At 31.7% G+C, this 14,930-nt stretch overlaps 1 protein-coding gene across 1 annotated transcript in view; it reads right to left on the bottom strand.

Moving 5' to 3' along the window:
* The window catches only part of LOC106466035 (dynein heavy chain 6, axonemal-like), a gene marked incomplete at its 3' end in the record, with an annotated part of 122,432 nt that overhangs the window by 105,087 nt on the left and 2,415 nt on the right, over window positions 1-14,930 (bottom strand). Inside the window, 5 exon segments of the mRNA XM_022393994.1 lie at window positions 4,958-5,078; window positions 6,472-6,606; window positions 6,754-6,876; window positions 8,878-9,022; window positions 12,773-12,908. Of these exon segments, the coding sequence (XP_022249702.1) occupies window positions 4,958-5,078; window positions 6,472-6,606; window positions 6,754-6,876; window positions 8,878-9,022; window positions 12,773-12,908 (660 nt within the window).

Below are 14,930 nucleotides of genomic sequence, written 5' to 3'. Positions count from 1 at the left end.
TTAAGCAATAATTTAAAATGTTTATCTTTATATATTAGATATTAATTATTAATTTTTATGTCAAAATACTTTCTTGTAAAACTTTCCAATAAAGTTTTTATTTTGAAATTGTAAGTTTTGCTTTTTCTTTTCTTTTGATTCAAAAACACCACTTGCAGTTTCACTGTGTTTATGATATTTGATGTACAATAAAAACTGTATTTTACCATACCAAAATTACAAGAAAGCTAAATTTTTCAACTATTGATCGGAATGTTTCTTTTAGTATATTAAATAGCTTTCAAAGCTATTTTACATTCACTTATACACATAAATGTTTTTTTAATTTACCTTATTTTTCGGTGTATAAGACGCACTTTTTTACCCTAAAATTTGATGTCAAAATCTGCTTGCATCCTATACACCGAAGGTATGAATAATATATATGTATATATATACGATATACACAAGCCATGTGTAAATATATTCAAATAGACATGCATAGTTTAGTTCAATTGAATGTGTTATTTATAACAATAGTAGTTTTTCTTTTAAAAACATAACTATTTATAATGCTCTCTAAATAATAAAAAAAATAAATTATAGTAATGGAGTTAGTAAAGTTAGTATAGTAAACTAAACTTTGTCTTCAACATAAGGGTGGTTCCTATATTCCGTGAAATACGGTAATTTTCAATTATTTTTCTTCATCTCCTGGTGGGACAGCATTAAGTCTATGGATTTACATTGCTAAAATCAGAGGTTTGATTCCTCTTGGTGGACACAGCAGACAGCCTGATGTGGCTTTGCTATGAAAAACACACACACATGCTGTATTTTTCTTTGCTAATTCAAGCTGTTGCTTAGGCTGATAAAACATAATGTAAACATGGCCTAACAAAGTGATTTTGTCAGTGCAAAATGAAACTTCATACTGTTGAGGAGAAATTAAGCTTGACAATTCTCCACTTCATCTTGTTCCACAAAATATTTTTATTTTTCCATCATACTACGATATCATAACTCAAGTGAAGTTAAAAATGATAAAACCTTTCCAAAAATAAGGACTATAATTGTGTGAAAGTTGTTTAGAAACATATTTTCTTCTAGCAATGTAACACCAAGTTAAGCTTTTATCACTTTGTTCTGATCTCTGTGAGTCTCCACTGAAAATAAAACCACACTGGCTAACATAGTTAAAAACAAACAAAAAAGCTTTCATTACATGTTTAGAACACTAGCCTACAACTTTTAAAAGTTGACATACAGGAAATTTGCATAACACCATGATAACTAAGGTTGAGAACTAGCAAATGTCTAAAACAGGTAACAAAACTATTTCAACTTTCCTGCTATGAGACTATAAGTGCCACATTATTGTCATAGAAATTTAGGAAATTCACAAACCCTAATGTTTTGATTTGATGCTTGCTGAAATCAACCCAAACTTTTTAGGCCCCTCAGTGGCACAACAGTATGTCTGTGGACTTATAATGCTAGAAATACCTGTAGTGGGCAGAGCACAGTTAGGCTATTGTGTAGCTTTGTGCTTAACTACAAACAAACATTTACATTTTTAGATATAAACAAATTTCAACTACGTTTATGTATACCACTGAAATACAAAAAAAGCTTTTCCCTATTGACTTGCTCTCATGCTATCAACAAGCAAGTGACTAAAACTGAATGTAGAGTGTGCATAAAGTTATCAAGTTTTCATTTTCCTACATAACTTATTCCACATCCACAAGAAGGATGTATATAAGCTCTGCTTTCTTGCCATCATCCAGATGTTATAGTTGTAGTTGTGATGGAAACCACATATCTCTTGATAGTGGGGAGGTGTGAGAGAATGTATTTCAGAGGTAAGCACCTGTTTGAAATTTATTTTAAAAGAGTAGTCATAAGTGGTGGCAAAACAGGTATTCAGGGTCAAACCTCAATGTGCTGTCCTGTACCTTTAATGGAAGATTGTCAGAGGAGTAGAATATGTAGTAACAGCCAAAAAAATGGACATGCTCTTGAGGCTAAGGCCCCCTATATCTAAACCTGATAAAGCTGGCCAAGTCATGAAACTGACTCAATCAGTGTGCACTCATGGAGAACATTAAGTAGAAAGGTGTTCCCCATCCTGGTTAGAACTATCAGACATCATATAGAGAATAGTCATCTTGTCTCCAGTAACTTGAATGCTAAACAAGGACAGGCATGAGAAGGTGAGAAAGATCAAGGCATCAATTAGTACCAGAGGTCGTTTACCCCTGATGAAACACCAGCACAGAGTTTGGAATGGTTAAAGGTATACATAACAAGAGTCTCATTTAGACAAATCCATTCAAACATAATGTCTCATTCAATTAAAAAAATAAAATATTTTAAACAATTTTCAAACAATCAACGTTTTTAACTTACACAATTAAAATCTTTATTCTGAGATCATTTAACAGTCTCAAAACAACCATGCTACATGTTTCAATGTGTATCATGTCATCCTCAGAAGTGCTAAGTCTAAAAACTACAGTTCCAAAACTATTTATACCAAGGTTGTTAATCATGTGACTCATACTACTATATAAATATATGCCAAACCCTAAAGAAGGTCACACCATCTGTGTATTTTTTGACCTGCCTACCTTTCATACTTATTCAAAGTTTGGCCATTGCTATTATGTTTAATTATTTCAATAAATTCTCTGATATTTCTAGTAGTCATATCATTCGGTTGAGCCAAGATAACAGTTTTTTTTCCCAACAAATGAAATGACCGGTATGACTTACATGTTCAGCTAATGCAGAAATTTCACATTGATTTTTAATATTTCTCTTATGTTCGTTTATTCTAAATTTTAAATTTCTTTTAGTTTGACAAATGTGCACACTTCTACAATCATATTCAATTTTATAAATACCTGTTTTTTCCAATCAGGTAATTACATCCTTAGTTTTACTTAACATTTGGCTAATTTTATTCAAAGGTTTGTAAATTGGAATAAAATTTTTACATTGCTTCTTAAATTTCTGAAAGATTTGGCAAGATAAAACAGGGACATATGGCAAACATACCATTTCAGTTTTATTGATTTTAATTCACTTTTTGATCATTATTCTTAATTCTACTGAATTTCTTCACAGCTCTATCTACAAGACTTGGTAAGAAACCTCTATCTAATGCTACATATTTAATCAATAATAATTCATTTTTTAAATCATCTTGTTTAGAGTATAACTTTAAGGACCTATACACATAAGAATAAAAAGCTGAGATTTTTTGTGAATTTGTATGACATGGTTTATGGTAAGTAGTAGTTTCTAACTTATTTTCCTTTTTCTTTACCAATACATCAAGAAATGGCAAACTATTGTTTTCTTTGACTTGAAGAAATTGAGTAATAATTAATATGTATTTGTTACTTTATAGATTTAATAGATATTTGTTGTTACTTTATTAACGTTTTTACGCTTATACTGTGAGGTAAAAAGGCTGCTGCTATGTTTTGTCTGGTTTATGAGGTCGTTGTGTCCTAATTTAGGATCTTCTTTTTAATAAATTCTTGAAAATGTTAAAAAAAGAGAGAGCGAGAGAAAGGAGGCCCGTGCTGGCTCTTGACGTTCCTTGTGACACAGAACTATCATATTTAATATTTAAAAATAATTGATGCAAAAAATCTAAAATGTAATAGTAATAGCTGGGGTCATGAAACAATGGAAATTGAAGCATCACATCCACTAAAATTCAACTATCTGAGTATTACTTGCAGAGTGGAGGCAGCCCACCTTATCATATTTGCTGATGTTACACGATGAAAACATTGCATCATATTGAAATAGAGCTGATGTACATAAATTTATGCACACTAAGAATTTCTTACGGACTTCTTCTGCTCATGTTTGGTTGGTTGATAAAATTAGGTGGAAGTGTGAAGTATACAAAGAACAACATAAAATACAGTATATCATTATCTTTATTGTTTTTTGAGGGAAATTGCAAAACTTCACAATTTATTTACTTCTACATCTTCAAATGTAAAATCCCTATTATTCTGTTTGAAATGACACAGAATGTCTACAGAAACCATGAAATTATGTCACTTTGCAGGATCTTGCATTTCTGCTGTTATGCCCTTTTTATTATTTACCCTTGCACGTTTTGCAAATTTTTATCTATTTACTGATAACATATTACCCAATTTTCTAGAGTCATCATGGAGAAGTAATCAAAACAAGAGAGGAAGCAAGAAATCAATGACCCATACAGAGTTACATGATAAGTCATTGTGAAAAACTTCAGAGTAGAATTTCTGATAATTTGTGAGGTGGGGAAGGAGACAAATGACTACTTCAATATTCTAAAACGTTCCACTATCTTCTGATATTTTTAATAAAAATTTAACTTTCATGTAAATTACTTAAATTCTTTGTGTAGAAAAATATATCCACATTATTTTTTAACAAAGAAACAAAAACAACCAATGCTATAGTGCTGGCTACATCCCTTAACTTCTCAATGAAAGCTGAACTGTATAATAAGATTAATGAACTCAATCCAAATTAGAATCTAATCTGTATCTTAGTGCTGATAAGAAGGAATGCAGCAGCTACACATATGTGAATGGCTTATAATTACCAAACATTAGTATTCTAAAGCAAACAGATAAAGAAACACTGCCAAACAATAATTATGTGTACAGCAAACTATGCACTGAATGTCTTGTAAACTTCACGATTCAACTGACCCATGTTCTTTTATAGCAAAGTGAAAGTCAGTAAGCAACTCTATGGCCAGGACTTAATGGAGGGATTGAACATAAGTGGGAAAAAACACATACATTATTTTAAGGATCATTATCATGTGGCACAACTCAACCTTAGCTTCCCTAAATTGAATTCAAGAAATATGTTTGCCAAATAGCAATGATATATTTTCTCATGGAAGAGGGAGGGGGGCTCAATAAGTAAATTTATTTGCTTATCACCTTACCTGATGGTTTTTCAGATGGTGGTAAGTCAAAATAAAATCCTTTACTTTCCATGAAAAGTAGAAAACTTTTGAACACTTTCTGCTTGAGAAAAACTCTGAAGTCTACCAATTTTTCACTAACCTAAATACAAATAAACACATTAATAAAGCATAATGCTTAATAATAATAAGTAATTCAATTACAAGGCAAATTAACAGAATTCTTGAAAAAACATTTACATAAACCAAAAAAAAAGCATTATTAAAGAAAAAAGAAATGCAATGTGAACCAAAATAAAATAAAAATATGTGTTTCCCCCCCTTCATGTGAAGCACATTGTTCTCCATTGGTAAATACAAACAGCTGAACTGAAATCAGCTGAATATTGTTATGATTTACTGTTTTGAGAATGACTTAAGAATAGAGAATAGAGGAAAGGGAATGAAGGAGGGAATATAAGATGAGCAGATACAGGAGAACTGAGGTTTGGAAAACATATGAAAAGTATTGGGATTCAAACCCCACTGAGGTAGAAGAGAATACAACTGCAACGAGTAAAAAAAGGAAACTCAGACCAGTGGTAAGCCAAAGCATGGGCTTCCAAATTATACAGGGGTTGAGGCATACTGATCCCAGAATATAATTCATCTGCAAGCCTATTGGCATGAGCCCCAATATCCAGTGAGGGGGAGAGAAAACAAGATATTGGCCCAAAGGTGTCATTTAAATGGGGAAGGGAGGAATCAAAAGAAATGGGTGACAAGGACAAAACTGTACAAATATGCTGTTGTTACATTTGTCACAGGATTTCCATAAAAACATTATTTATTTGAATAGCAGATTAGTCATAAGCACACTATTTATTTCCCCTACAAATACGTTTATAAACCTACTATAGAAGTGTATTTGTCCTAGATAGATGTAGAGATACAGTGTTTCATTCAATTAAACATGCAAAAATGTGCAATAAAATGGAACCACTTACTCAGGTAGGCCATGCAAAGTGCAAAAGAAGAGAAAAGGTTCTGTAAACGAGTTATAAGAAAGATTATATTTAGTACGTTTAGACAAAATTAAAGATCAAAATTTTAAAATGCATTAAAAATAAAAAGTTTTGATTTGTAACATGAAAATCCACATCAAATGTTGTTATGTAATAAGTTGTAGTACCTAACATGAAATGGGGTAACACCAAACAAATATTTCGTAAAATAGTGGATGAGGGGGGGGGGACCAAAGCCATTTTCATACACTCATCTAAGGTATGGACGTAGTGTGTTTCATTTTTTTGTGCAGTTTTATTCTTTCTAATTTGTGTTCCAGTTGCAAAAGTTCAAATTTATCCTATTTTATAGGAGATGAAACATTAAGTGCCTAGTTTGTTAAACCAAATTAATAGGTTTCAAATGTTTTAAACAATAAAATTAAAATTTTTAAAGTAAAAGACAAAAGAATTCATATTCATATTTACACATGAAACATAATAATATTGTTAATTTGAACTTTTTGTCCATAACTCAAAAACTTTTCCTACCTCTAAACATTCTTGATTTGTCATGTGGGTGAATTCTTCTAGAGTACAAGTCTTTCCTTTTTCTATTCTGAATAACCTTCCTTTTCTCAATTGGAGACACATTTTTTGTATCATGAATAATGCTTTCTGAAGGACCTGAGAATTGAAACAAACAAGTAATTAAGAACACAAAACAAAATATTTACTGCATTAAAAAAAATAATTTAAGAACTAATATTAATCTTTCAGTCATATTTGAATTTATATAAATCTAAAATAAAATATTAACTTTACATGACTTACTGGATTTAATATGAAAAGAGAATCCTCTAATTTCTCTATGCAAGCTAATTTCTTCTTATGAAGAACATTTGTCTTCCACACATTAAATGCTTTCCAAAGTCTGAAATTTGCAAATGTTGGAATCTGTGGGTAAAAAAAATTATAGTTCAATGAATACGTTATGATATAAAATTTTACCTTTTAGAGAGTAACCAATAAATTTTATTTTAATTTTAATATATATAATTCACTAAATCAAATTATAAAAGCATATGAGCATGAAAAAAATATTTGTTCAGGAATTATAAATAATTTTGAAATATGTAAAAACAAATGTATAAAGATTTATTCTAATTATAAATATATATAGTAATGCTTAACTATCAATGGTGGGAAAAAGTTTTGAAAGTATGATAAAAGATGTTTTGCAAAGACATTTAAAAAAGTTTAAATTTTGTTGAATAGTTTGTTTGTAGTTAAGTACAAAGCCACACAATGGGCTATCTGTGCTCTGCCCACCACGGGTATCAAAACCTGGTTTCTAGCATTGTAAATCCGCAGATATACCACTGTGCCACTGGGGGGCTTGTTGGATAGTCAACATGGTTTCAGTAGGGGAAAAACCTTGTCTTACTAAAGGTTTGACATTCTTTGAAGAGGTTAATATTACTGCTTATGTAGATGAGTGTATGGGTGTGGATTTGATGTATCTGTATTTTCAGAAAGCATTTCACAAGCTGCCACATAAAAGGTTTGTTAAAAAATTATCTCTGTAGGTTGGTTCACTGAATAGAAAACTGGCTGGATGGAAGAAAGCAGAGGTTATTATCAGTGGAGTTCACTTGAGCTGGATTCATGTCACAAGTTGTGTCCCTTGAGGCTCAGTGTTAGGACCTTTGCTCTTTTTAATTTTCATCAAGGACTTACATGAAGGAATGGTCAATAAATGATTTAAATTTATTGATGATATTAAAGTTTTGGGTGTTGCTGGCTGTCAGGAGGATGATCCTCCTTTACAAAAGGATTTTTGTTATGTGGTAAGTTAGGAAAATAAATATCAAATGGCTTTTAATTATGATAAATGCAAGTTAATGCATTTGGGATATCACAATTTGAATTATGAGTTCATTTTTGATGGGAATAATCTTAACAGAGCTATGGAAGAAAAAAATCTTGGTGTTCTGATTCTTAAGCCATCCAAGCAATGTGCTGTTACTAGTGGCAGGAAAAATAGGATTTTAGGTTGTATTTACAGAAAAATTAAACACAAGTTTAAAAGAGGTTATAACATTATTGTGTAGGTCATTGGATAGACCTCATTTGGAGTATTGTGTTCATTCTTGGGCTCCTTACCTTGGAAAGAGCACTGAATTGTTGGAAAGGGTTCAGAGGAGGGCTATGGGCTACTAGGATGATACCTGATATAGAAAGATTGTCATAAAAGGATAGCTTAAGATCTCTTTAATTATTTTCTCTTGATAAAAAAAAACGTTAGGGGAGGATCTGATTGAAGTGTTTAAGATTTTAAAGGAAATTGATAATGTTGATGCATCATCTTTTTTCATAGTTAATGGTGAAAATGGTAAGACTAGGGGACAGAAATATAAATTTTTGGAAGGGTAGGAGTAATCTTCAGCTAAGACAGTTTTATTTTTCTAACAGGGTGGTTGGCTTTTGGAAAGGATTGCCTTTAGCTGCGGAAGATACAGTTAATTTTAGGGAGCTCAAGGGAAAGCTTGTTGAATATTTGAATAATAATGGCTGAATTTGAGTGTCTTACTTTTACTCTTAGAGTTTAGTATATTGGATGGAATGGCCTAGATATACCAACAAGTTCCTCGTCATCCTTAAATTATAAGTATGTATCTATGCATAAGTATAATAATATAACACAGCAATGTCTGCAGTTGTTTAAAAAATTAGATTAGTTGCATGGTATTTTTAAACACCAAAGCTAAATTTCACTGCTATATACATTAATCTAGTACTCAGGTTAGCAAAAAACATGCTGTGTGATATCAAATACTTTAACCAAGAGAATGCCCTGTAAGCAAAGGTTCATAAACACAAAATTAGCTTTTTACATAAAGTGTTATTAGATGTAATAAATCACCTTAGAATACACCTACAGTAAGTACACTGCACCTTTGTCAGTTTCAAGTACAGCTTGTATTCCCTTTCCCAATTGTGCAAGTGGGTAAATTCAGCTACTCCATCTGTAACTTGGACCACACCATTGGGACTAATAGTGAAATAGTTCATTTTGTCAATGTCTTGATACTTAACAACCCTGTAAATAACATGAAGTAATACTGAGTTGAAGCTGAAAGTTTTTTTTCAAAGATACTCTGTACAAAAACTAATATATTTAATCTGATAGACACAATATGATTCATATAACACTTGTACCATGAACAACTGACCAATATTCTTTTTGTGATATTATACTCATCCATAAACTACTCAGGAAGGACCCAGGGGGTGTTCTTCCCTATAATGGGATAAGATGGGAGAAGGGAAGATAAAATGTGTTCAGAACATCATCTAAGAGTAAGTTTTACAGGTTGATTAACCCAAATCTGGCATAATATTTTTTATTCCTGGTCCACCTTGAGATTCCTGTAATGCAATTTTTTTAAACTGTGTTCATACCTCTATTTACAAACTAAACGTGGATTAAGCATGTTATATGTACTCCTAATGAGGTTTGTTTTTGGGGTAAATGAGGATAATGAAGGAGCTTGACAAGTACACTGGGACCTCTGTGAATCATATGGGCACTCAACCCCTGCAGCAGAGTGCAGATATTTTATGCTAGTTATATCTAACTTTCAAAATAAAAATAATTACACTACTTAGAACAAGTCTAATTTCTCATGTATTTTTCTAAGTCATTAATAACTTGTAACTGATAAAATAACTGATTTTGCTGCTGAATCAAGTAAAAGATATTAACATGACTCTGACACGTATGTATGTATGTATTTGTATACTCCATAGAAACGTTTTCACACCAAAAGCTGGGTTTTCTGGCAATCTGTTTATAAGAAAAAGAGGATGCTAACTCTTGTCAACTTGATTCTCAGCTTCTAAATGTGTTATACTGCAGCATCAGTGATAAACATTAGCTTTTAAAAAAAAATCATCACACTGTACTGTTAAAACACTGTGATGCATTTCTACTGTTCTAGTTGACTACATGTTAAATGCACTTCCATTTGAAATATGATGAAACTCATTTAATCAAAATTTGTGGAACATAGAATGCAGTTTATTAGTTTTGTTTATGGCATAGCTGCTAAGGCTATCTGCTGCTGTCCTTAATTTTCAAGTACTGACCAGAGAGAATGCAACCATTCCGTAGCACCAATCGCCAATTCTTGGGCTAATCATTTACCAATGATTAGTAACAGTGACCACCATATTATAATACATCTATGACTAAAACGTTGAGCCTGTTCAGTGCTGGGTTTGGGTTCCGTGACTCAAAGATTACAAGTTAAGTACCTTAACCACAAGGCATATATAGAGAATAGTATATATATGTATATATATATATACATAAAGTTTACTTATTATGAAAATGTGTTCAAAAAACAAACAAACAGAAAATAAATTAATAGTGACAAAGTATGTAAAAAGTGCCTTGATAACCTTTCACAGGTACTTGATACTGTAAATCAATCATTCTTAAGTAAACTAGAAAAAGTTTGACTAAATGTATTATACTGAATTGGTTTAAAAATACCTTAGCACTTAAGAAGGACATACTAGCTTTAAAATTATATCAATGAATATATATCATCCAGAATACCTCATGACAAATTTTTCGCCAGTTTTTTAATTAGAACTTTTAATGTTTTTTAAATTATGCTATATCATTGTATATAAAATTAAAATTTAAAAAATAAGCTTTAAACTAAATCACCTTATGGAGGAATTAACAGTAGAACAACATACTAGTATTTGAAATATTTCACTTGGCTCTTATGTTCTCAGGATTTGTCTCTCCTCTTGCTTGTTAATTAACCTTTTACTGATTTATGTGAAATTGAAACAGATAGAGTGTAACAGCTTTGTTTGCTAATTTGTAAAGTTCTTTAAGCAAAATTCTATGATAACACAGTTTTCAACTTGATTGGACCAAATGAAGGAATTATTAAATATTCAGTTTATGGGAAGGAAAGCTTGATACTGATTTTCCTGTGATGCTATAATAAACTTGTAACATTTAGAGCAATACTTTGAAACCTACTTAGTTTATTTTTAACTAAAATTCTGAAATTATATTTAAATTTTGTGTATAATAGTAAAAATTTTATTCTTTTTATTGGAAATTTCATGATATATGATGGCACTGTCATTTTTGTCTTGTTTAATATGTATATCATCAGTTTTAGCCATCTGCGTGATATCAGCATCAGAATGCTTTTACGTATCTCTAGTTTTGTGTCCACCTGGTGGAATAGCCATGATATAGATGAAGTATGATATCTGACGTTAGCTATCATTTATATTCATTATTGAACTTTAACTTTAATGTTAACTTTAGTTGGTTGCTAACCAACTGTTCCTGGAAGTATTTCATTGAGAGAAGAAAGATGATGCTTACGCTGCTTTACAGTATGAAAAGCACAGCTTCTAGATATGCAGCATGCACAGTCAATAACAGTTTCTTCTTATGCATCCAAGGCAGTCTGGTGTAAGTTATTATCGTTTTTTCCTTAAATGAATAATAATTTAGTTTGTACTTTTTTTTTTACATGTAAGCTCATTTCATTCTCACATTTTATTAGGCCTAGCATGGTTTGGTAGTTAGGGCATTCGACTCACAATTTGTGGGTCATGGGTTTGAATCCCTGTCATACTGAACTTGCTTGTGCTTTCAGATGTAAAAGAGTAGCCCAAGAGTTGGCAGTGGGTGGTGTTAGCTAGCTGTCTTTCCTCTAATCTATCACTGCTAAATTAGGGATGGCTAACACAGATAGTCCTAATGTAGCTTTGTACAAAATTCAAAACAAACCAACCCACATTTTATTCATTATTAAATTTATATTAAGAATATGTCTTTTGGATACTTATCTGTATGTGAGTGTATTATCTTGCTACTCAATTATATGCATTGTAAAAATCTGTGTTAAAAATATGTTATATGTCACAATAAGAATGACAACATATATATATATATATACTTTATGGCAGATATTAACTTCATTTGATAGCAAGGATGAGCAGCAAAATGCTGCAAAATTAAAGTAACAGATACTTTGTTACCATTTTTACAATTAAATGATATTGTGTAAATCCTTATATAAATAGAACAGAGACACTAAGCTATCAAAAATATTCAATTTTATCTTTAACCTTTTCACCACAGCTGCGACGTATATTTCTCAGTGTTCCCACCCCCTCACACTGCAACTGGGACAAATGTTTCCCACTGTCATTCAAAATTGCAGCATGTATGGTAGTAAAATGAGTTGGAAAGTATTTACTGCCATCCAACCTAATGTTGATATATGGTTTCTCTCAACGTTTTCCACTCAATCCTTCAGCAACCAAGAAGATGCCTGAGCAGAATGTATGACAACTGCATGCCGCCCGTGCCTGCATCGCTAGTGCAGCGAATGGTAACCCTAATTACTATGTAATTATGCTTGATGTGCTTAACTCGGATAGCTTAGAAGATAGTGAAAGTTAGTCAAGAGGTGTTCAAATGCATGATGATGAATAGTGGATGCTAGCTCTCCATCTAGTGATGATAAACCTGGACCCAGTAGAGGTGTTCAAATGCATGATGATGAATAGTGGATGCTAGCTCTCCATCTAGTGATGATAAACCTGGACCCAGTAGAGGAAGGTGTAAACAGCATCGACAATGGAAAACATTTGTCCCAGTTGCAGTGTGAGGGGGTGGGAGCACTGGGAAATATACATCCCAGCTGCAGCAAATGGATTAATACTCAGTGAAGGGGAAACAAAACTTTGTAATGAAACACCAATGAAAAGAAGAAGTATTTAATTAACTAAAAATACTTACTTTAGACTGTATGGATGGTAGTGTACAGAAGACTTTGGCACAGCTTTGGTGAGATATAAAAACCCCACTTCTGGATGTTCACGTACTATTTGTACCATTTCTAATGGATCAGTTACACCTTGGTACTCCCTATCACCTGACAGAATAACATCAGAATATTATATTTATCCTCTTAAAATATTTGTTTTAGATGTCTCTAAGTGTACAGATAAAAACATATGCAATGAAAGTTAATGGAATTGTTCTGAAACCTAGGCCCACGGAAAGATATGGGAAGACCAGGGATATTTCCTTTGTGTCCATGAGAGTATCAAGAAAAATGTGTACAGAATGTATCAAATCAGTACAGAACATTTAAGCAAACATTAACCATGCCTTCAATCACTTATGCATGTGGGCAGCATCATTACAATTCTACCCCAGAACCCATGATGGCTCTCGATGGCCTTCTGAAACCCATATTTAAACTTTTATGTGTGTTTGTATATACCACTATATATATATTTGTACTAAGAAGTACCTAAGTTAGCTCACATAATGTAAGTCACACTGTTTCACATTTACATGAACCTCACAAATGTTATTTTGAGTTGCTAGCAATTCTTCATTCCAGTAACACATAAGCTATACAACAATTTTATGCTACCTGTGTTAAGCATCCTAAACGTATGCACACCTGGGGTAGTAACTAACACTAACATATACACATTTTACATAGAGTGCCAGTAATAACAATATTTCAACAAATAGTGATCATTCAAATTCGGTGACGAGGAACCCACTTTGAGACTTATAAATAGTGATCATGTTTAGCAACAGATTACATCACGTGTATGGTAGTTTCTGGTTCTGTGTAACACCTATCAAACGTTAATTCAACTTCTCTAATCTACAAAATAAGACACACATTTACAAGTGCTTTTTTATCATAAAAATTTTTTATGCATACATATAGGTGTTAAAAGAAAGTTATTAACTTCTTACTTTAGGGCTCATTATGTCGGCAATGTTGAATTAATTTACAATCTTCTTCTTCTCACACATACATGCTAAAGTTTAAATAACTAAAAACTCATACAACTCTTTCTTCTTAATAAATAAATGAATTCTTAACATTTAAATTAGTCCAAGCTTTTACCTTCTCTCTGATATTCACTGGAGTCAAAAACATGGTAACACTTGTATTAACTTCATTGCAGCCTTTATCCAATAATCAAATATTAATAGGAAAAATGCAACATATTTAATGAATAGAGGTTTGGAGGCTACACAATTTATCAGTCTCATTCTCAAGAATTAGAAGATCTAACTAAAGATCAAATGAAAAACAGCAAAATGAGCAAAACATATATATAACTGGTGATATTCCTCATTACTGGTCCTATAACATTTTGCTAAGAAAAATTGGAATAATACATAATGCAAAGACATACAAGATGGTTTACTGATCTAGCCTACTAAGGCTGCAAACTTACTATAAATCTACACTCAACAAAAGTTTGGAAAAAACTTTAATTGAAAAATCTTGCATCTGTTTCCATGTTTTTTTACAGATGATAGGGAAACAGGAAATATGACAAAATGTTTGGGATAACCTATCATTGAAAATAGCTATTTTTTGTAACAAGCTCTACCAGCTATTGTCAACCTATCTATGCTGATTAAATCCAATGGACTTGAAGGATATTCGATTGGTGTAGACACTATTTATTCAAACAACTTGGATTTTCTGTTCAATCTGAGCAAATATATTCCACATCACAATTTATAATATAGTGGACAGGATTGCCTAGATATACCAATAAATTCAATATATGTACATATCATGTTTACCACTTGTTGGATATACAAGACTGTTTAGTGTAAGAGTTATTATTTAGTTCATTTATTGATTTAATATTTAATTTAGTTTTCATAACAAGAGTGTTAAAATGAATTACTTTAAAGGCGATAAATTTTCTTGTTATGTGAGTATTATAACATCATAGTGTCTCCTAGTTTGTTGAAAGTTTGAGGCCTTGGGTGGACAAGGTATATATATATATATATATAGATGATACAACTGCAAAAAAAGAAGTAGTAAGTTCAGTACGAAAAGGTAAAAAAAAAGTTAGAATAAACGTTAAGTTAGCGTGGTGTGTGAGTGATCACGTACCTT

Source organism: Limulus polyphemus, unplaced genomic scaffold (genome assembly GCF_000517525.1).
Source record: "Limulus polyphemus unplaced genomic scaffold, Limulus_polyphemus-2.1.2 Scaffold2130, whole genome shotgun sequence".
Lineage (NCBI taxonomy): Eukaryota > Metazoa > Arthropoda > Merostomata > Xiphosura > Limulidae > Limulus > Limulus polyphemus.
The sequence above is the reverse complement of the archived record's forward strand: the minus strand, read 5'-3'. Positions and strand labels throughout refer to the sequence as shown.